This window comes from Nicotiana tomentosiformis, chromosome 6 (genome assembly GCF_000390325.3).
Source record: "Nicotiana tomentosiformis chromosome 6, ASM39032v3, whole genome shotgun sequence".
Taxonomy (NCBI): Eukaryota; Viridiplantae; Streptophyta; class Magnoliopsida; order Solanales; family Solanaceae; genus Nicotiana; species Nicotiana tomentosiformis.
Genome location: NC_090817.1, coordinates 123315166 through 123338532, shown reverse-complemented (window position 1 = coordinate 123338532; position 23367 = coordinate 123315166). Strand labels below are relative to the sequence as shown.

Genomic DNA, 23367 nt, shown 5'->3' with positions numbered 1-23367 from the left:
ACACTAGACTTTCTAATCTCTTTGCGACTTGTTTATGTTCATGAGTCAAACTAATTGTATCTAACTTGAAACTCAAGAATGAACAGGATATATATTCATGATTTTCGTACTGAGGGCGTCCAATGCTTTGAATTGATTTGCTAAACTTTGTAGACCATTGCTAAACTAGAATTGAATCTTGCATTCTAAATATAGACTTTTTTATTTTATTTTTTATTTTTAAAAGTTAATTTATCTACAAAGAAGCCCCCAGCGATTCTAAATACAGACATACATCAAGATTCAAGAGGGACATTGCCTAAAAAGTTTAGCCAAAACTTGCTTGTTCTTTGCAAAGTCTGATGCAACAAAGCTGATACATCCACCAGTTCAAATTCTCAAGTCCCAAAATAACGGCAAACAATTCAAATACACCAATAAGGTACTAATTTAAGCAACACACAATCATAAGAGATTACTTTATATATTCTAAACACCAAATTCCTTCGTAATAAATTTCTCAAAGTGTTTAGTGGATTCACCTGCATCAAAAGAAACAAGAATGATCAGTGGAGAAACAGATACGTAGTTTTACTTTTTGGCTATCCATATTCTTCCACTTGAGCTTTTTTGGTCTTTCAAAGTTTCTTTAAATCATATTTTCCAGGTAGGTATTTTCTGATGTCCTTTGTGTCAACTTGCTATGTTGAAAGACTATCTAGTCAATTCTCCTAAACCCTAAACACCAGCATATCCTCAGACCTCAACATATGGCACCACATGCTCATTTCATTTGTCAATTACTGTATTAATTAAGGCAGAATACATAGGCGGTCTCCTAAACTTTGACAGTACTTCTCACTTGGACACGTAAACCAAGGATAGTACCTAGGAACACTTGAAGTAAAGACAAGTCGTGTCACTTAGACACATACCGCTGTCTATAGTGGTAAAGGTGTATGTTTGAGGAATTCTGAAGACATACTTGGGAAGCCAAAAGATGGTCGTTCGGTCGGTCTACTGAAGCTCAAGGGACTTCTTGTCAGTAGGTAATTGATGATGATAGGAATTAGGGACTCCTCCTTCCATCATATTAAGTTGAAGCATATTTCTTGCTAAATATTGCTGAATTGCACTGTACTCTTGCCCCCCAGCTGGCATCATGCTTAGTTCCTGAAGCCTCTCATTTTCAGCTACCTGGAAAGAAGAAAAAAGGCATGATTATTTGTTTGAAAATAACTGAAGGAAAAATTTAGGTTTGGACTCTTCCCTATTAATGCTAAACGTACCTTTGATCTGAGGAATGCATTCTCTTGTTCAAGTTGAATTTCCTATTAGAACAACATATTCACGATTAAAGAACCAAGAATAATTAATGAGATAGATCTGTTAATTAAGAACCCTCAAGGAAATATGATAAAACAAGTTTCAAGAAATTACGTACCCTCTTCTGCAAATTCTCAGTTTCAGCTAGTATCATCTCATGCTGTTCAACCACATATATAAGAAACATCAAAGCCATTTATTAAGAAGATTCTACGGATTGCTACGTTGGATAAATATCGTCACTATAGGATACTCAACGGCTATGAGGTTACAATTTGAAACACAGTATGTACAATTTTTACTAGTATTCTTAACAATTTTAGTGTACCTTTTTTGACCTAATTCTAGTAATGCCTCGTTCAAGTCTGTTCTCCAACTGCTTCAGCTCTCTTACATTCAAAGAGCTTAAGCCTTCACCAACCAAATGCCTGTGGATATAAAATTAATGTTATAACTTTTACAAAACAATGGAAAAGTTCTAAGTTCATCTCAAATATTATGCAATAATTATGACATTACCTGTTTGAATTCTGGATCATCTGTATCTGTTGGCGCAGCTTTTTCGATTCTTGTTGGTAAAACTACGTCCATGATAGCCAAAAGAATTATTGTTAATCAGGCAACAATTAATTAAATAATATTTCTGATGTTTCTGTATACTTGGAAATATTAAAAGAATAAAAGGTTTTGCTTAATTAATTACCTGAGCATTGAGCTCTTGAGTGGTGCAAGCATTAGAGGTTTCTGAAGTTGCCTTCTTGTACCGATCAATAGTTGCCTTAATGCTGTGTATAGCAAAAGGTTTCAACAGGTTTATAATAATAAACTTCAAAGATATTTAGAAAATAAAAAGTAAAGAAATTAAACTCGTTAACAAGGAGTAAGAAAAATGCATATAATGCAATAAATTCTTTTCAGCAGATATAATTTATCTCGTAAAATAAATGAACCATGAATGTAAGCATTTTAATCTATATCCGCACTAAAACAAGGGAATAATTTGATGGTGTAAGTTCATATCTTTCCTAGATGGGAAAAAATATCTGGGAAGCGATTGGTTTCAGGTATTTTAATGCATAAAAAGATGTTAATAAAACAGAATGTTATAAATAGAAACGATAAGTGAAAGAGAGGGATTTATCAAAGTGCAGAAAAAAGCATTAAAAGGGAAATGAAATTTAAATGGTGGATTTCTGGTCGATGTAAAGCATAAGATTTCGTCTTGAAAAGAGAGGAAAAGAATTTGTTTCATTTTTTAATGACTATAATGTATGACAAAAGGAATGAAGGATTGCCAAGACTTTGTTCTCTTCCCTGATCCTTTTCTCCTTCTCTTAAAATTCACTATCTTTGATATTGTCATCTTTCTTTTTCATTTTTCACTAAAGGGTGTTTTTACGTACTTATTTTATACAAAAATCATTCCCCAGCTGGTAGCAGCATTTGCCATATCCATGCAAAAGGGAAATCCTGGAGAATTACCATGCATCAACTCGATCGATCTTTTAATTCTAGTATATGTTAACATAAAAGTGAACAGAGAAACTCCAGAGAATATTCAACATTAGTGGAGCAGTATAAATTTACTTTCACTAGGAAAATACAGGCCAAAGCAGGAGAACTTTACAGTGTATAAGCTAGGAGTGGAAACTAAGAAACCCCTGGAAACAGAAGCTCACAAACAATGAAAATGGAAAGGAATCACAAGTCACTGAGAGTACTTCTTTAATTTAGTGTTTACTCTGTCTTTCCTTATGTTTTTCGTGTTTATATAAACCAAACTTTTTAATTTGTGATAATTAATTAGTCATTCATTGTTTTCTTGTATGTGCAAAAAGAATATCAAGAATTGCAAATATAAGGGAGGATAAATATATCTACTTTTAAATTTAATTTAAACTTTCTGGCGAATTTGACATGTTTTCATTTTCTTAGTCCTTATAGCTAAAACTCAATAATCATGTGTGACTTATTGAGCATCATTATAAACACAAATATTAAAAAATTAAATTTTACTCCATTCTTTAAGCCTTTAATTTCTGGAGTAAACTTAATATAGAGCTTGCCTTATAATATAATTATATATCCTCTACAATGTGTTACTTCAATAATTAAGCACTTGTTACTCAGTTGGCTTCCTTGAAGATCAGACAGCAAGAGATGGGCGAATGATTACACTGATATCAAGGAAATGAACGACAAAAAGAAACGGATACTAATGAAATGAATATATGTCCATGAGATGAGACAAAGCTAGATAGCAGATTCAGATATGATTATTAAGAAAAACAAAACACACACACAGAGAAAAACACACACACACACAGAGGAAGATGAGTAGGGAATGAAGAATTACTTATTGTTAGAGTACTCATAGACGCGGCCACGGCTGGAGAAAACAATAAGAGCAATCTCAGCTTCACAAAGTACTGAGAGTTCATAGGCCTTTTTGAGGAGTCCATTTCTCCTCTTGCAGAATGTCACCTGCCTGTTTGTGTTGTTCTCTATCCTCTTTATCTCTATCTTTCCTCGACCCATCTGTTGATCACAATATATTTATCCTGATTATTAGTACATTAGGCAACCAAAATCAACATTTTTGTCATAATTAATTGTAGACTTTTCTCTTTAATTAAATTAATTAGGGGAAAATTATGCAAATTGCATCTATTAGTCAAATGTTCTTTCAATCTTAGAAAGATCTAAAACTTAGCAAGAGATATAAAAATAAAATCTACTATGTTTGATTTTGAGAATAAATAATAAAGGGAAAATATTTAACAACAGAAAAAAGGAGAAGAAGAAGAAGAAAAGAAGAAAACAGTAAGAAATTCCTTCCAATTGTGAAATAATAAAAAGAAATTAACTTCACTTATATCATGTTAAGAATAACTTAGTTTAGATGCTTTTAATTAGGCAAATTTATTTCAGTACAATACAAGTATTATCACTGGACTTGAGAAATGATTTTAAAATCTCTCTCTCTAGATCTCAGAGGCATGCACTTACAAGATTTAGGGTGTGAACGTACTATATAAAGCATCAAATCAAGAATCTAAGCAATAACTTACATTATCCCTTTCTTCCATTAATGCTAATATTAGCTCAGCTCATGAGCAGAAACGATTAATATAGTCAGATATAAATTAAAAAGTCAAAAACAAAAGATCAAGAAGAAGTACCTTGTTTTAAAGATGAGAAATATCATCCAAATTAGTGTTAGAAAAAAAAATCTTGGAGAAGCGCTCCAAATTAATATAATAAAAAGCAGTGCTTGTCCATTTTCCTTAATTTCTTTTTTCTCCAGATCGATATATACATATGCAAGAAAGACGCATACAAGAATAATCTTGTGTAAACAAAGGTATACACAATATATCCATGTATCAAGGACATCTTTTCTTTTTTTTTTAAAAGGCAAAATGGTATGAAGAAAGCTCGTTATAAAAATGATAGAATTGAAAGAATAAAAAATGAGATCTTTCAAGTAAGAAAAAACAATTGTTCTTTGAGGTAAGTTTGCAGATCTAAATTAGCTTGACTCATTTCCATACGTAACTCAAATTAATTTGCCATAATGAACAGAGAGAAAAACATTTCACACACTGCATAAAAAATGCATGGAAGAAAGGAAATTAACGGCAAATTTCATTATTACTTTTCTTACTAAATTTTCCTCTCCTTTATGCTATGTAAAATACCAACGTAAACAGACCTGATTGGCTTCAATGGAAAATATTGCTATTTTCCGGCGACTTCAAAGCCTTTCGGAAAGCTCTCACAACTTCCAATAAGACTTTGTTATAATCTTGGAATTACAACACTAGTAGTACTCAGAAAAAAACCCCTAATACTTATATGCCTTTCTTTCTTTGTATATGCCTACCCTAAGTTTTAACTATCACTTAAAATTAAAGTGAAGAGATAGCTGGCCAAGAAAATGACATTGAAATGTCTTTTTTCCAGATATAAACCAGACGTGATGTTGTGGCCTGGTTTATTGCAGACCAAAATTTCACCAAAAATTGCAAAGCGTGTTACTTGGTTTCAACTTGACTAATATGCCCCTTCTTCTATTTAATTTACATCTCCTAAGTCTCTTTTTTTTTTTTCAATTAAACAAACAACACTCAGCTGATACAGATATCATTGAGTAATATTTAACCGGATGGCATTAGAATTTAGAAACTTTTTGCTAGTAGCTAGAAAATATCGAGAACTTCAAGTACTCTTTATTTTTATTTTAATTCAGCATAATGTTGGTCTGAAACTAATTTAATTAAATGGAGAACCATGACAGTAAAAATTCGTATAGTCGACTAGCTATAACTTGTTCGAGACTGTAATATAACCTAGTGGTGTGAAAAACTTATAGGATATAATACTAATGTACAAAACTTAAACTCATATAAATATGTCTATCGGGCATATAGGTAATGTGAAGTTTCTCTTTGAGGGGTTGACGGATTAGGTTTTTTAGTAGAACTGCACATAGAAGTGAAAATTAGGGTTTTTGTTGAGCTCCACGTACAAGTTAGCAAGTCTATGCTTAAGAAAGAATGAAGAATACTCTTAGTCTCTTACAACATCATTTTAGGAGGGATTAAGTTTTGTTTTTTCCAAAAATCCCCCTTTTTATTCGTATCTTATTTCGTGAGTTTTAGGGAGGATCTTAGTTGTGCACTTTCCAAATCAAATAGAGGGCATATTTTCTCCACAAAACAAAATTGAAAATAAAAAATAATAATAAATACAGGGCGTATTTGATTTCATAATCGTCCTTGATAATCACAATCCTTTGTCAAAACAAATATATAAATAAATATAACTTTTCCTGATAGGGGCAAAATGAGCAATATAATATCTGTTCATCTCAATTTATGTGATACTTTCATTTTTAGTTTGTCCCAAAAAATACATATTTTTTTAATATTTAAAAATAATATACCTTTAGGCTTTCTAATTTATCATGAGATGATTTATAGCCTCATAAATATCTATAGCTTGTTTTGATCAAATATTTCAAAAATATTTTTTTCTTAAACTCTGTGTCCAATCAAACTGCATTACTGTCACGACCCGGAATTTCCACCGCCGGGACCGTGATGGCGCCTAACATTCCACTTGCTAGACAAGCCGACGTTAGAGAATTATTAAGCCAATCCTTATTCAATTCAGTAAATAACAGCAAATAAGCTAAAATGAAATACAGCGAGTGCGGAATAATATAAAAACTTCATTAATTACTACCACCCGGATCTTGAGTCACAATTCACGAACCTCTAGGAGTTACTACAAGTAAAAGTGTGAAAGAAATACAACTGTTGGAACGAAAGAAACAGTAAAAAAAAAAACTGAAAAGATAGACGGGGACTTCAAGGTCTGCGAACACCAACAGATCTACCTTGAGTCTCCGATGAACCAGTCCGAGCTGCTACGCCTCTCGATCAGCTGGGACCAATATCAAAATCTGCATAGAAAATGCAGAGTGCAGTATCAGTACAACCGACCCCATGTACTAGTAAGTGTCGAGCCTAACCTCGACGAAGTAGTGACGAGGCTAGGACAAGAGATCTACATAACAAACATGTGCAACTTAACATTATATGTACAAATAACAGCTAAACATGTACTATTGGGAAGGGGAACATGCTGAGGGGAATACGAAATAGAGAACTACAACAGAATAGTAACTTGAACAGCCAATATACTATGAACCAATAAAAACAAGGGAAAAATGCACGGCATCACCCTTCGTACTTTTACTCTCATCCTCACCATAAAATCAATAGAAATGGCACAACATCACCCTTCGTGCATTAACTCTCATAACATGGCACGACATCACCCTTAGTGCATTAACACTCACAATATGGCATGGCATCACCCTTCGTGTATTAACACTCACAATATAGCACGACATCACCCTTCGTGCATTAACACTCACAATATGGCACGACATCACCCTTCGTGCATTAACACTCTCCCTTACCATAATGCAATGAACAAATAACAACAGGGAGATAGAATAACAAGTACAAGCCTTACTTCAACCATTTGGTTCCACAATACCAACCTCAACTTCGGAATCAATACTCAATTATCACTAGAAGATCCGTAAACATGATAAGAACAATCAATTTAACAATACTAGTCTAAACACGGATAACATGAATAAAGGAAGCTATAATTGCAAGAAACCAAGCCTCACCTGCATGCTTTAACCCGACTACAACGTATAAGTACTCGTCACCTCACATATACGTTGTTCCCCAACATTTAAACATGTAGCAAATAGACAAACAAGTCATATTTCCTCAAGTCAAGGTTAACCACGACACTTACCTCGCTCCAAAGGCCACTCAATGCTCAATTACCTCTTTTCCTCTAGAATCCACCTCCAAACTACTTGTATCAAATCAAAAACGACTCAATAATATCAAATATTGCTAAAGAAATTAATTACAATGTATAAATTTAGATTCCCCAAACTTTCCCCAAAAAAGTAAAAAATCTACCCCGGGCCCTCTTGGTCAAAACCCGAGGTTCGGACCAAAATCCACTTACCCATTCACCCCCGATCCTGATTATATAATTAGTTTCGGAATCTGACCCTAAATTGAGGTCTAAATCCCCAATTTGCAAAAGCCCCCCAATCCTTCTTAAATCCCTAGTTTTCTACTATGAAAGAACAAAGATTAGGGTTAGGAATTTAATGGGTGATATTAGAAATGAAAGAAAATGAATTAAAGAGTATAAACCTATGAATTGGTGTTGAGTTTTCCCTTCAAAATCGCACCTAGGCCGAGCTCTAATGGAGAGTTTATGAAAAATGGGTAAAATCTCGTTTTTGAAATGTTTTAAGGTCTGGGCGTCAGGCCTTCTTCGCGTTCGCGAAGGGCCTGCCGCGTTCGCGATGTGCAGCAGCCTAAATGGCTTTCACGTTCGCAATTCCTCCTTCGCGTTCGCGAAGGCTGCTCCCCCCTGGCCTTAGCGTTTGCGAGCCAATGCTCGCGTTCGCGTAAAAGAATGACTGACCCCTCCCCCAGGTCCCTAAAGCTTCGCATTCACGAAAAGTTGGTCGCGTTAGCGAAGGGTAAGGCCCCCATTGCTTCGGTTCGCGACCCAGCTATCATGTTCGTGCTTAAGAAAATCACCTTACCCCAGTTTACTCTTCGCGTTCGCGAGAGTATCTTTGCGGACGCGAAGAAGAAGACACCAGATAGCAGCTGAAGCTCAAAAAACTCAGATTTTCTAAATTTCAAAACACCCGTAGCCTATCTGAAACTCGCCCGAGCCCTCGGGGCTCCAAACCAATTATGCACACAAGTCCAAAAACCTCACATGAACTCGCTCGTGTGATAAAAATATCAAAATAACGCCTAGAACCACGAATTGGACACTAAATCAAAGGAAACTTTTAAGAAAACTTTAAAACTTCTATTTTCACAACCGAACATCCGAATCACGTCAAATCAACTCCGTTTCTCACCAAATTCGACAGACAAGTCATAAATATTATAGTGGACCTGTACCGAACTTCGGAACCAAAATATGGACCCGGTATCAATAAATCCAAACATCATTCGATTTTTAAATATCATAAATCTTTAAAACTTTTAATTTTCAACAAAAACTAATAACTCGGGCTAGGGACCTCCGAATTCGATTCGGGCATACGCTCAGATCCCAAATTATGATACAGACCTACCGGGACCATAAAAATACAGATCTGTGTCCGTTTTGCTCAAAGCATTGACCGAAGTCAACTTAAATGAATTTCTAAGGTAAAATTCTTATTTTTATTAGTTTTTAACATATAAGCCTTCCGGAAGAATATCTGGACTGTGCACGCAAATCGAGGAAGGCTAAAATGAGGTTTTTGAGATTTCAAAATATAAAATTAGGTTCTGAAATATAAGATGACCTATCGGGTCATCATATTCTTCACCTCTAAAACAACCGTTCATACTCGAACGGACATAGAAAAGTACCTGAACTGGTAAAAAGATGTGGATATCTACTCCGCATAGCTGACTCGGACTCCCAAGTAGCTGCCTCAATGGGCCGACCTCTCCACTGCACTCGAACTGAAGGATAACTTTTAGATCTCAGTTGTCGAACCTGTCGGGCTAGAATAGCCACCGACTCCTCCTCGTAAGTCAAATACTTGTAGAACTGGACAGAGTTGAAATCTAATACGTGGGACGGATCGACGTGATACTTCCGAAGCATGGACACGTAAAACACCGAATGAACTGCTGATAACCCCGGTGGAAACGCAAGCCTGTAAGCCACCTCTCCCACTCTCTCCAGAATCCCAAAAGGTTCGATATACCTAGGGCTCAACTTGCCCTTCTTTCCGAACCTCATTACACCCTTGATGGGTGATACCCGAAGCAATACTCTCTCCCTGACCATGAATGCAATATCACGAACTCTGTGGTCAGCATAACTCTTCTGCCTGGACTGGGCTGTGCGAAGTCGATCCTAAATAATCTTGACCTTATCCAAGGCATCCTGTACTAGGTCTGTACCCAACAACCAAGCCTCCCCCGGCTCGAACCACCCAACTGGCGACCGGCACCACCTACCGTATAATGCCTCACAGAGAGCCATCTGAATGCTCGACTGGTAGTTTTTCTTGTAAGCGAACTCTACAAGGGGCAAGAACTGATCCCACGATCCTCCGAAGTCTATAACATATGCGCGGAGCATATCCTACAAGATCTGAATAGTGCGCTCGAACTGTCCGTCCGTCTGAGGATAAAACGTTGTGCTCAACTCAACCCGCGTGCCCAATTCACGTTGTACTGCCCTCCATAAGTACGAGGTGAACTGCGTACCTCAATCAGAAATAATAGATACGGGCACACCGTGAAGATGGACGATCTCGCGGATATAAATCTCTGCCAACCTGTCCGAAGAATAGGTAATTGCCACAAGAATGAAATGCGCTGACTTAGTCAGCCTGTCCATAATGACCCAAACGACATCGAATTTCCTCTGAGTCCGTGAGAGTCTAACAACGAAGTCCATAGTGATATGCTCCCACTTCGACTCAGGAATCTCTATCTGCTGAAGTAAACCACCGGGTCTCTGATGCTCGTACTTTACTTGCTGACAATTTAGCCACCGAGCTATATAAGCAACTATATCCTTCTTAATCCTCCTCCACCAATAATGATGCCGCAAGTCCTGATACATCTTGGCGGCGCCTGGATGAATAGAATACCAGAAACTGTGGGCCTCCTCAAGAATCAACTCACGAAGTCCATCCACATTAGGCACACAAACACGACCCTTCATCCTCAAAACACTACTAGAATAATGCAAATTTTCCACGGATATTTCCCACGAAAATATATTAATAGTAATTCCAACAAAAAATTTGACAAAATCAGTGGGAAAGTGGGGACACGAAAATTTTACCAAAATTTCAATAGTTCTCACAAACTCTCCGTGGGAACTGTTTAGCACCTAAAACTGCGAAATTCGTTTCCCACCTATGTCAGTGGAAAAATAATTGAAAATTAATTACATAAAATTAAAAAGAAGTTCCCAAGGAAAACAGTGGCAAACTAAAAAAAGTATATGAAATATTTTTAATATTCCCACACATTCTCTGGGAAAGTAAATATTAGTATATTATTTTATTTTTTGCAAAAGAAAGATTTCCCACATTCTAATTAGGTCACAATCGCTTCTCTCATTCAGAAATTTCTTTGTTCTATTTTCCCATTCTCTTCTTTGTAAACTTAAGCATCCCTTCTTCACCAATGGCCTCCCCTCTAACCGACCTAAAGCATTGCATTGGCTATCCATCACTGAAAAGCTCTTAACGAATCGTGACCTATTTGGCAACAAATCATTCGCGACCTGTGCCCGTGAATCCGACCCGACATTAGCACCTGCTACCGATCGAATACTCAGCATCGGTTGATACTTTAAGCGCCGACGACAAAAGGATAAACAATCATCACTTCGACTACTACTCTATTCTCCAAATCCAATACAAGCTTGCGATTTCGGGAATCCCTTCACTCCGATGAGTAGGTAAGTCAATCTCTTTTTCTCTCTCTCCTTTCTCCGATTTCGGATTTTGCCACTGTCACCTGAAGCTTGAGTCTGCTTCATTCCAATTCTTCTGCATGCAAGAATTTGTTGGTCAAGAATTGAGTTTGTTAACTCCTTAGGTAACCTATCTCTATACTAGGTGTTCGATGAATTTATTGAAAGAAATTAATTTTTATTGAACTTCTAGATTTTGCTTCTTTTTAAAGTTTGAGTTTGGTTTGTATTTTCTTATGGTTGGACTATATCTGTCCATTCGAAATTTTTATTTTACAAAATGACATTGGATTTCAGAAGTGTTATCACCCGAAAATACTTATGATTTTAATCATTGAGTAAAGTCAATAATTTGTAAAAATTAGTAAATATGAGTACATTTAAGTTTAGAACCTCAAAATATCATTTCTTGACATAATAATTCCTTTATTAACATTAAAATCAATGTTTATGTCCTCTTCACACTTGTGCCTCTTCTTAAAGATATACATATTTTCCTTTCTTCTTAGTCTCTCAGTTGCATGTCTCTTGTTGATTTCTTTGTCGTTGTAATTTTCGCCCTTGTCCAATTTTTATGGTTGCACTTGTGCATCTTCGAGAACAGATGAACTATAAATATAAATCAGTTTCCCTTCTTACTATGTTAATTTTGTTTACTACTAATTACCCTACAGAGTAGACTTAGGCAAAGCACTTCTATTGCTTTTTTGTTGTTCAGTTTGATGAACTTATCATCTAAATGTCTTGTTCCTGGAGAGATTTTGGTCGCGTGAATGAAGAGAAGACACGCAGAACCTAGAATGCAGCCGAAGAGTTAAACAATTTTTTTACAAATAGGAGAGAAGGCAAAAATTATGTTGTTAGACCTGTCGTAGTTTGCGTACTACTTTTTTCCTTTTCTTAAAACAGAAAATGTATGAAGCACATGATATGGGAAGTGTTGGTTTACTAAAAAGAAATTGATTCTAATACTGGTTTCATTTTTCTTGATCCTAGCAATCAAATCACTCTCATGTTTTTGTTCTTAAGTAGGCAATTGTTATAATGGTCAATCTTTTGTGCGGCTTGAATTCCTTATTGTAGTTATAAATTTGTCAACTTTGCTCTTCATTTTGTGACTTTTTAAGTAGTAAGTATAGTTATTGTTCCTTATTGTTTTGTATCAGGTCTTGGATACCAAAGTTTGTCCTGATATAGCGGCTGCTGAGCTAACACTTCAGGTAAGCCTTTTGCTTAGCTGCTTAGGTCTCTTTTCAAGTTTAGTGCATAATCCTTCTGATGTCTCTTTTTTTTTTTTGGGTTAAGAGATTTTGAAGTGCTTAAAAATAATATAACTTTGTCATAAAGGTGGGATCTTAAGACTAATGTACTGAAGAAGTCTGAAATAACTACTGCATATCATAGTAATGTATACATTAAAAAGATTTTATTATTATGAGACTGTTTGAGGCTTGATATTGTTTGTATTGCATTAGAAGCACTGGAATTGTAGTGCACCTCAAGGCTTGATATTTTTTCTAAAGTTTCCATCAATTATTGGAGTTAAATCGCACCTAAATTTAATTAAAGGTTAAATGTGATACGTTGGATAACACAAGGATCAAAACTGGGATAACACAATATTTTAAGGATTAAAATTAGCTACTTTCCCTAATGAAACAACAAAATAATTGCAAATCATCTTTTCATTACCATTTGACTTTAAAGAAAGAATAGCTTTTCGTCCTCAAGGTTTTCTGGGGAGGCTTTGTTAGGGAATTTATCACTTTTCTGGCAATGTGAAACTATAGAAATCTATAATTCTTTATTGATATATAAAGAGTATGGAGAAATTGGATACTATAACATTTGTTTAAGGCTGCCTTTGTTTATTAGTAAAATTTTCAAATTTCTCATGCTATTTGTGCAGGTTTCATAAGCCCACAATTGGATCCGTATCCAGAAAAAAGCATCCAAGGTCAATCTCATCGTTGATGCTGCTACAAGAATTCTTGAAGCAAAAAACTTTCCTTCTCATTGGCTATTCAATGTATTCAAGGCAAACTCTAGCTGCTCCCCCTCTAGGTGAAATTATCATTTGTATGATATGCTCTAATATAAAAATTACAGTAGTTAGTTTGTATTGTACAGACATTTGGATGAGAAGCCAAGTTGGAATTAATATTCCTTGTAAAACTTGTTTTGCCAGGTTATCATTTCTTTGCTACAAGGAGATATTGATAAAGGAGGCAGTTAAGCTTAAACCCAATATATATACTTTGACCATTAAGAAACTGAAGTAAGTTTCCTATATGATATTATATTCTCATCCATTTACATGTTAAGTTAATTATTGAGAGACATTGCAATCTATTAGAATTTTGTGAGTGAGAATTACGTTTTTACCAATTCCTTTAATTACTTATATTTTTTTTAAGAACCATGATATTGACGCATGATAAGTCTGTTAGAGTCTTGATTTGACTTGGTATTTCTAAAACTGATTTCAAGGACTTGTTGAGAGCACTTCTATTAAAAATAATTGTTCATTTACAAAAATTTTATTTACAACCATAACTTTTCTTAACTTAATAAAAAGAAAAAAGAAATGTGAATTATCTAAGATCTATATTCAAGTTTAATTGTAAACTAACTTGAATAAAATAAATTATTTATTTCTTTATTTAATTATTTTATCTTGCTATTGTGTAATAGATGAAACAAGATCGGAGATAGATGTATGATAGAAATCATCCTAATCGTGGGGGATTGAAGGAAGAATTTGTAGAAGGTGTTAAAGGATTTATTGTTTATGCAAAAATACTTCCTGAATTCCGTAATGAAGGAACAATTAGGTGTCCTTGTGCTAAGTACAATTGTATAAAGTTGTTGATACTTGGGGATGTTAAAGTTCATCTTTATAGAAAGGGGTTTAGAGAAAATTACTATGTGTGGACGGTTCATGGAGAGCATGTTCAATATAGATGAATGTATCCATTTGAGAGGTAATAACCATTAATTATTTTCCCTTTATATGTTTTGATTATACTTCTTCCCATCTAAAATTATGCTATGTAGGACTATTAGCAAATGTAAACGGATGGTGAAACAAAAATCCAAGATTGAAGGATCAATATGTAAAGCATATCTAGTTAAAGAAACTTCTCATTTTTGTTCATATTATTTTGAGCATCGCGTGCCATGTTTGAGAAATAGGCCAAAATCGGCATGACGATGAAGGTGATAATGATCCTTTGGCACCGCCTATATCCATATTCAATCAACCCGGTAGAAGTTCTAAGAAGTATCAAAAAATAAATTGGATTGAGATGGAGAAAAAGTCGGCTACAACACATGTATTGCTCAATTGCCCCGAAGTTCAACAATTTTACAAGTAGGTTTGAAATTATATTATTGACCTACTTGCATGATCTATCCGTATTTTAACTAATAAACTTTATAAATATGTCGGACAATTATTTTGTGAGTGTGTTTGGCTGTTTATCCAAGGTTTTCAGAGTAGTTTAGAGATTATGTAAGTGTTAACTAATATATTACCAGATTCTCATTATAAATTGCACAAGTTGTATTTTCTAACTTCTCAATTTTCTTCAACTCTATATAGGTTCATAATCCAGACAATGGTATAGGTGATCCATTTTTACGTGATATAGCTTGGGGACCTATACCTCAAGTCAAAACTATGTCCAAGTACTTTGTCAATGGGTACAAGTTTCACACGGAAGAATGGTCTAAGAATAAAAAAACCATTAATAGCGGAGTCTGGGTGAAAGGTGGTGACGGTGACCAAGATGGAGATATTGATTATTATGGTGTACTCGAGGAGATTTTAGAAATAGAGTATGTGGTGCATTTGGTGTATTTCCTATGCCCCGTTCTCCAGCATGTGATGATAACTAAGGAGTAGTTTCTTTTATTAGCTTGTCTTGGATGGTACATGGATGTTTAATATTGAATGTTGGATTTTTTTAGTTTTTGTTCTACTTTCTGATTAGTTGGATGTTGATTATGAAATGGATTGATTAGTTATTGTTTATGAAATGAATTGGATTGCATGTTGAATTTGGTATTTGAATGCTTAATTGTATTTAGTCTTGTATTATTGGTTGTACTTTCTGTTTGGCAGGTGGTGTAGTTCTTAAAGTAGATTTGGCCATGAAAATATTTTTCAGATTTCCCACGGATTTTCCACCGACGTCGTGGGAATTTTGTGCATATTTTTTTCCAGAATTTCAATATTTTCCACTGATTTTCGTGGGAATGTTTATATGTTTATTTTCAAGTTATGAATATTTCTCATTGCTTCCATAGGTAAAATAAAACAAATATCTAAATTATTTTTAATACTTCCCACAGATTCGGTGGAAAACTTAAGAAAATTAAATTATTATATTTTCTTACTTTTTCCATGACGTTCGTGGGAAATTACACTAGGTGAGCCCACTAAGTTCTCGTGAAACCCTCAGTCGGAAACTCCCTGAGAATTACCCACGAATATTCTGGGAAACTATTTTTCCACCAGCCATTTTTCCACTGAGCGTCTCCCCTGGGAATATTAAAATTTCACACAGATTTTTCACTGATTCTTTTGTGGGAAAAGTCTGTATTTCTAGTAGTAAAAGTCTGTCATCTCCAACAGTAACTTGCTTGGCACCACCATGTCGCACTGTGTCCCTAAGGACCAACAAATGAGGGTCGTCATACTGCCGATCTCTAATACGCTCAAACAAGGAAGACCGAGCGACTGTACAAGCTAGAACACAGATGGGCTCTGAAATATCCAACCTCACAAGCTTGTTGGCCAAAGTCTGAACATCTGATGCAAACGGCTTCTCACCGACTGGAATGAACGAAAGGCTGCCCATACTCGATGCCTTTCTACTCAAGGCATCGACTACCACATTGGCCTTCCCGGGGAGGTACAAAATAGTGATATCATAGTCTTTCAATAGCTCCAACCACCTCCTCTACCTCAAATTGAGATCCTCTTGCTTGAACAAATACGGAAGACTCCGATGATCCGTGAAGACCTCACACGACATGCCGTAAAGATAGTGCCTCCAAAAAAAGTGACTGAATCCAGCCAAAACTCGCACTTTGAAAATTTAGCATATAACTGGCTGGCTCTCAAAGTCTGAAGTAAAATCCTAAGATGCTGCTCATGCTCCTCTCGACTACGGGAGTAGATCAAGATATCGTCAATAAACACAATCACAAAGAAGTCCAAGCTTGAACACTCGGTTCATCAAATCTATGAATGTTGCGGGGGCATTTATCAACCCAAAGGATATCACTAGAAACTCATGATGCCCGTACCGAGTCTAAAAAGCTGTCTTAGGGACATCGGATGCCCTAATTCTCAATTGATGGTAGCCAGATCTCAAATCCATCTTTGAAAACACTTTGGCACCCTGAAGCTGATCAATAAGTCATTAATCCTCGGTAATGGATACTTGTTCTTGATAGTAACTTTGTTCAACTGCCGATAATCTATGCACATCCTCATCGATCCATCCTTCTTCTTCACAAACACAGGAGTCTGGGCTCCTCCTCCAGCCTGAGAGACGGCTAGTGCCATGGGAAATGCACCAGTCTGGGCCACACTCTCCGTAAGGCCCACCAAACGGACCAAAGTGTCCTGAAGTACTGGGGTGGCAATGAACCCCTCCGGAACTTGAGCTGGTCCAGCAGAAATAGTCTGGGCTGAAACCTCCTCGTCAAACTCTACGTGAGGCTCCGCTGCTGGGGCTGCTGCTCGGGCTCTAGGCTGAGCCCTGCCCCTGCCCCTGCCTCTGCCTCTGGCACAGCCTCGGCCTCGACCTCTGCCCCTCGTAGGAGCTTCTACTGGAGACTCTGGCTACTACTCAGCTGAAGAAGCGGCACGTGTTCTCGCCATCCACGGAAGGACAAGAATAAAAGAGTTCAATCAGCAATGATAGAATAAAATCGCACGACAGAGAAGAATAGAAGTGAAATGATTCCTAAACTTCATAGCCTCTGAAATATAAGCACAGACGTCTCTGTACCGATCCTCCAGACTTTACTAAGCCTGCTCATGAATTGTGAGACCTAGGCAACCTAGTGCTCTGATACCAACTTGTCACGACCCGAAATTTCCACCGCCGGGACCGTGATGGCGCCTAACATTCCACTTGCTAGGCAAGCCGACGTTAGAGAATTATTAAGCCAATCCTTATTCAATTCAATAAATAACAGCAAATAAGCTAAAATAAAATACAGCGAGTGCGGAATAATATAAAAACTTCATTAATTACTACCACCCGGATCTTGAGTCACAATTCACGAACCTCTAGGAGTTACTACAAGTAAAAGTCTGAAAGAAATACAACTGTTGGAACGAAAGAAACAGTAAAAAAAATAAAAAATAAGAAAATAAAAAGATAGACAGAGACTTCAAGGTCTGTGAATGCCAACAGATCTACCTTGAGTCTCCGATGAACCGGTCTGAGCTGCTACGCCTCTCGATCAACTGGGACCAATACCAAAATCTGCACAGGAAGTGTAGAGTGCAGTATCAGTACAACCGAACCCATGTATTGGTAAGTGTCGAGCCTAACCTCGATGAAGTAGTGACGAGACTATGACAAGACACCTACATTACAAACATGTGCAATTTAACAGTATATGTACAAATAACAGCTAAACATGTGCTATTAGGAGGGGGAACATGCTGAGGGGAATATGAGATAGAGAACTACAGTAGAATGGTAACTTGAACAGACAATATACTATGAACCAATAGGAATAAGTAAACACAGTAAGGGAAAAATGCACGGCATCACCCTTCGTGCTTTTACTCTCAGCCTCATCATAAAATCAATAGAAACAGCACGACATCATCATTCATACATTAACTCTCATAACATAGCACGGCATAGCACGGCATCACCCTTCGTGCATTAACACTCACAATATGGAACGGCATCACCCTTCGTGCATTAACACTCACAATATGGCACGTCATCACCCTTCGTGCATGTAACGACCCGGCCGGTCGTTTCGAGAGTTATAGCCCCGTTTCCCCTATTTCTGCTTTCTTTTGTATTTTTCAGCTATATTATGATATACCAGGTTGGTTGGTTCAGGTCCGGAGTAGTTTCGGATTGGAATGAGACACTTAGTCTCTAAAGTAGAAGCTTAACTTGGAAAAGTCAACCAGATATTGACCTATGTGTAAACGATCTCGGATTTGAATTTTTATTATTCCGTTAGCTCTGTTAGGTGATTTTGGACTTAGTAGTGCATCCGGAATTTGATTTGGAGGTCCGTGGTAGAATTAGGCTTGAATTGGCGAAATTGGAAATTTGGCTATTTTCGGTCGGTTGTGGAAAATTTGATATCGGGGTCAGAATCGATTTTCGGAAGTTGGAGTAGGTTTGTGGTGTCATTTGTGACGTGTGTGTAAATTTTGAGGTCATTCGTACGTGGTTTGGTAGGTTTCGGCATTATTTGTGGAATTCGAAAGATTAGAAGTTCTTAGGCTTGAATCCGAGGGTAATTTGGTAATTTGATATTGTTAGGTTGCAGAAGGAGGAAGCTCTTGAGTCAATTCTTAGGAAAAGCAAAGAAAAATAGAAGAAAAGGAGATTGGTAAAGGATGGGAAGATTGTAAATGATAAGGTAGTGCCTCTAGAACTAGTTGTCGATATTGATAATGAGGTAGATGAGGAACCTGGTTCTTTAGTTAGTAATTCCTCAAATAAACTTACAATTCCAATGTCCAAGAAAGAGTCATATGTAAGTGGGATGGGTTTGAGCAATGTTGAGGGTGAAAAATCTGATGAGAAAGCAGTTGCCCAGTCTAGGAAGAAAGCGACTGAAGAGTTGGTTGAACAAGTGTCTGAGAAAACGGTATCTGAGAAATCTGTTGAGAAAAGAAAAAGTGTAGGAAATTAGTGAAAAGGAAGGATGGTGCCAATGAGGAACCTGGTTCTTCCAAGAAGTCCAATGTTGGTGCAACCCAGGATGCCACTGGAAGGGAAAATTTGAGAATCCAAAAAGTACTGTTGGGCCGTACATTTGCCCCTCATATTCTGGATATATTAGGAATGTGCCAATTGGTGGAGATCTGTGAATTCCAATAGTGGACACATTTGTTCACAAGTGACAATCCCAAGATATATGAGGCAGAAGTGCATAGATTCTATGCTGACTTATTCATAGTTGAGGATGATAACATTTGTCTGAAAGTGAACGGTGTTGATTTTGTGATGGACACTACTGTACTGGGAGCTATTTTGGGTGTTCCCACTGATGGGATGTCCTCCATTGAGGGGGTCTTCTCTACAAATTTCAGAAATGCCTCTGTGAAGGATAAGTCAGTGCAGCAAGAGGAACGGGTACACAAGAAGGACCTCATTCCAATGTACCAACTGCTATTCGAAATGGTGAATAAAGTTCTGCTCCCACATGCCGAAAGACGCTCCATTACATCACGAGAAGACTTGGTTCTCATGGAAGCACTGGATGGCAACACCATTATAAACCTGCCTGGTCTTATGATAGAGCACATGAAGAAAGTGGCAGAGTTCAAGGATGGTAATCATGGGTTGCCTTACGGGTTTCTCCTCACTAAAGTATTTGAATTCTTCAAGGTTACCTTGGGACAAGCTAAAGTAGGAACTCACAAACAATCTTTCTCCAAAACCACCCTTGAAGAGTGTGAGTGCATTGATAGGAGTGGAGGGGTTGGCAGCAATTCGGTAGCAATTCGACCATCTCTCAGCTGATCAGCACTCAAAATAGTGCCACTGAAGAAATAAGGAAGCTGAAGGCTTGGAATGCCATTCTTGAAGGTCAGCTCAGTCAGGCCTAGGAGGCAGCTAGTTCCAGTAGTGCCCAAAACACAAAGGTTGCCCGCCTGACAAAGGAAAATGTTGCTCTCGGGTTTGTAAATGCTCGCATGTACATCCTTTTTAGAACCCTTGCCTCTTCCTCTACCTCCAGTGCTCCCCCTTCCAGTGCTCCTTAATAGCTGTCCCGTTGCTAGTGTCTAGTTCTTAGTGTCCGTCCTCTATTTCCTTTTCTTATGCTTAGTGATGTTTATGGCTCGTACCTCCTTTTTGTTTTTTGTTATTTTTATTTTGTGGATATGTGGTAACAATGGAACTGCTTCCTGTTTTATTTCCAAAATTAATGAATTTCTTGTCCTTTTCCTATGCATATCTTGATCTTCTGCTCTGTTTTTAGTCATGTTTGTGTGCACACATGTGGCATGAGTTAACTGAGCTAGACTTCTTTCTGCTTATTGCTTGCTACTAATCTTTTTATGATGCCAAAAGGGGGAAGTTTAACTTGAGGGGGAACAAGATAGAGAACAACAGTTTCAAAGGGAATTCTGGTTCTTAGGGGGAACCTCAATTAAAAGTTTAAAAGGGAATTCTGGTTCATAGGAGGAACCTCAATTATAAGTTTGTCATCATCAAAAAGGGAGAAATTGATAGAATTTATGCATAAGATATATGCATTCTTATTATGTTTTGATGATCTAACAAACTTAATGATAAGAACCAGATATCTCAAGTACGTGGGAATAATAAGTCTCAAGCTGGAGACGAAAATCAACTCTTCAAAAGTTAAATAAACAATAAAGGGAACAGATGAAAACTAGTTCCCTTGGTGACCGTACCAGTCAACTTCCCAATAGATGTAAATTGCTGCCTGCACACGCAACAGTATAAAACAGTGCAACAGTCAACTTCATTGGGAATGTCCCTGTACCAGACATGCTTGCATCATTCAAGTGATGTCACCAATATTATATTAATATTAAACCAAAGGCAAAACATGACTTGAAGATTGAAAAATACATCTAGCACTCTTTCAAGTCTGTGCATCAATCTAACAATCGATTCTCAAGGGCTTCAAGAACAAAGAACAACATAACAAGGAACAACATTGAGTCATTACATGTCCTTAGTTGTGTTGCACCTTTGTTTAAGTTCTTTACTTGTAATTCCTACCTATCTTAATTAGAAGTAATTGTGTAGGAAACTTTTATTAAACCATAAACTCTGTGTTTGTGTCTTGGCTAGAATTAGTCGAGTGTAAGTCTTTGTAATAGAGTTATTACAAAGTGGCTTGTAATAGAATTGTTACAAGTTAGTGAGGGATTAAAAGGTTAATTCCTAGGTTATAATAGGTTGTAATCTGAAGTTTGCTCAGTAGTGAAGTTGAAATCCTACAAGGGTAGGTCGTGATTTTTAATCCCATGAGCTGGGAGTTTTCCACGTAAAATTCTATTGTGTCATTTACTTACTGTTGTGTGCGTGCATTCTGTAGAAACTAATAGAGAACCTGGTGGATCCCTACTTACTATCAGTTATACATAACGCTTCCAGCCTTTCCTATTGCCGCTTGACTATCACAATGTATGGGTATAAGAGCCACTGGTTTGGGCCAAAATGAAATATCTTCCAAGAAATTTCGGAGCCATTCAGCTTCTTCTCTAGCCTTATCTAAAGCTATAAACTCAGACTCCATTGTAGAGCAAGCGATGCATGTTTGTTTTGATGATTTCCAAGAAACTGGTCCTCCACTAATTGTAAAAACATATTCACTTGTGGACTTTGTTTCTAATGACCCAGTGATCCAATTTGCATCACTATATCCTTCAATTACCGCATGATACTTACTGTTATGCAAAGCATAATCTTAGGTATGTTTTAGATACTCAAAACTCGTTTCATTGCCATCTAAAGAGTTTGGTCGGGATTAATTGTGTAACAACTCAGTTTACTTACTGCACAAGCTATACCAGGTCGTGTACAATTCATGATATACATTAAACTTTCCAACACTCGAGCATAATCCAATTGAGATTTGATTTGACCTAGATTCTTTGTAAGAGCCATATTTACATCAATCGGTGTCTTTGCGACTTTGAAATCCAAATACTTGAATTTTTCCAGTACTAACGTAATGAGATTGCACTGCTAGAAATTCGGCAAAAACCGACCAAGGTCGACCGACCAACTTTGGTCGATTTTCAAAATATTTTATTTTTTAATTTTTTTTTTACGAAACCGACCAAAGTTCGATTTTCTTTGGCGCAAAAATGCGGGAAACTATTTTTGAGTCCCGCAAAATATATTTTTCAAGAAACCGACTAACTTTGGTTGGTTTTTCAATTTAAATAAATAAAAATTAATATTAAAAAAACCGACCAATTTCGGCTGGTCATTTTAAAAAACCGACCAACTTTGGTCGGTTATTTTCATGCGAAAATATAATTAAAGAGTATAAATCAAATAAAAGACAGTCTTAAAACAAAATACACCAATGGTCTAGTAGTAGAATAGTATCCTGCCACAGTACAGACCCCGGTTCGATTCCCAGATGGTGAATCTTTTGATTACATAATTAAAATACCGACCAACTTTGGTCGGAAAAAATCGACGAACTTTGGTCGGTTTTTTTGCAATACTTTTTTTTTAATTTAATTGACCGACCAAAGTTGGTCGGTAATTTCCAACCAAATTTGGTCGGTATGCTTTTCCGACCTCTAAAATATCGTCCACACGTAAATAGTCGCGTTTTGGTCGGTTATTGGTCATTACCAACCTACGTTGGTCGGGTTTTGGTCGGTTTTTACCGAATTTCTAGTAGTATTGAGATAATGTCAGTCCTTGAGGAGTACAATAGATTTTAATTCCTAGAATTAAATCAGCGTCCAAGTCCAAGTCCAAAGCCGAAGCCGAAGATAAGCCGAGCGATGACGACGACGCGAGGCACCACTTCTTCTCAACTATTTAACAGCTATAAGATGTGCTTCTCTATATAAGCACAAAAATTTTCTTTTCTTTTTTCGATGAGAGACAAAGTGCATTAATAAAGGAAACAATTTCAAATTTTTCGTTTCCCTCCGAATCTTTTCCTTCCATTTTTGATTCGCACCTCTTATTATATAAAACCCAACAAAACTATCACACAGTAACCAAAAAATCTCTTTATTACTATGAAGATAATAGA

The 23367-nt window shown here is 36.7% G+C and overlaps 2 protein-coding genes and 1 long non-coding RNA gene across 4 annotated transcripts in view; 2 read left to right on the top strand and 1 right to left on the bottom strand.

The window, feature by feature from the left end:
• LOC104094747 (uncharacterized) overlaps positions 1-23367 on the top strand; it is a 101611-nt gene that overhangs the window by 60678 nt on the left and 17566 nt on the right. The gene's annotated exons all lie outside the window — the stretch shown is intronic.
• LOC104094749 (agamous-like MADS-box protein AGL11) lies at positions 282-5170 on the bottom strand. The gene is made up of 9 exons (XM_009600729.4): positions 5021-5170; positions 3662-3843; positions 2009-2090; positions 1825-1886; positions 1634-1733; positions 1424-1465; positions 1269-1310; positions 965-1176; positions 282-521 (listed from the first exon to the last, which is right to left on the bottom strand). The coding sequence occupies exons 2-8, from the start codon at positions 3841-3843 to the stop codon at positions 997-999; spliced, it is 690 nt and encodes a 229-aa protein (XP_009599024.1). The 5' UTR covers positions 5021-5170; the 3' UTR covers positions 282-521; positions 965-996.
• On the top strand, positions 11222-15487 carry LOC138893405 (uncharacterized). The gene is made up of 5 exons (XR_011408830.1): positions 11222-11361; positions 12543-12596; positions 13286-13440; positions 13565-13654; positions 14981-15487. It is a non-coding gene; the product is annotated as an uncharacterized lncRNA (long non-coding RNA).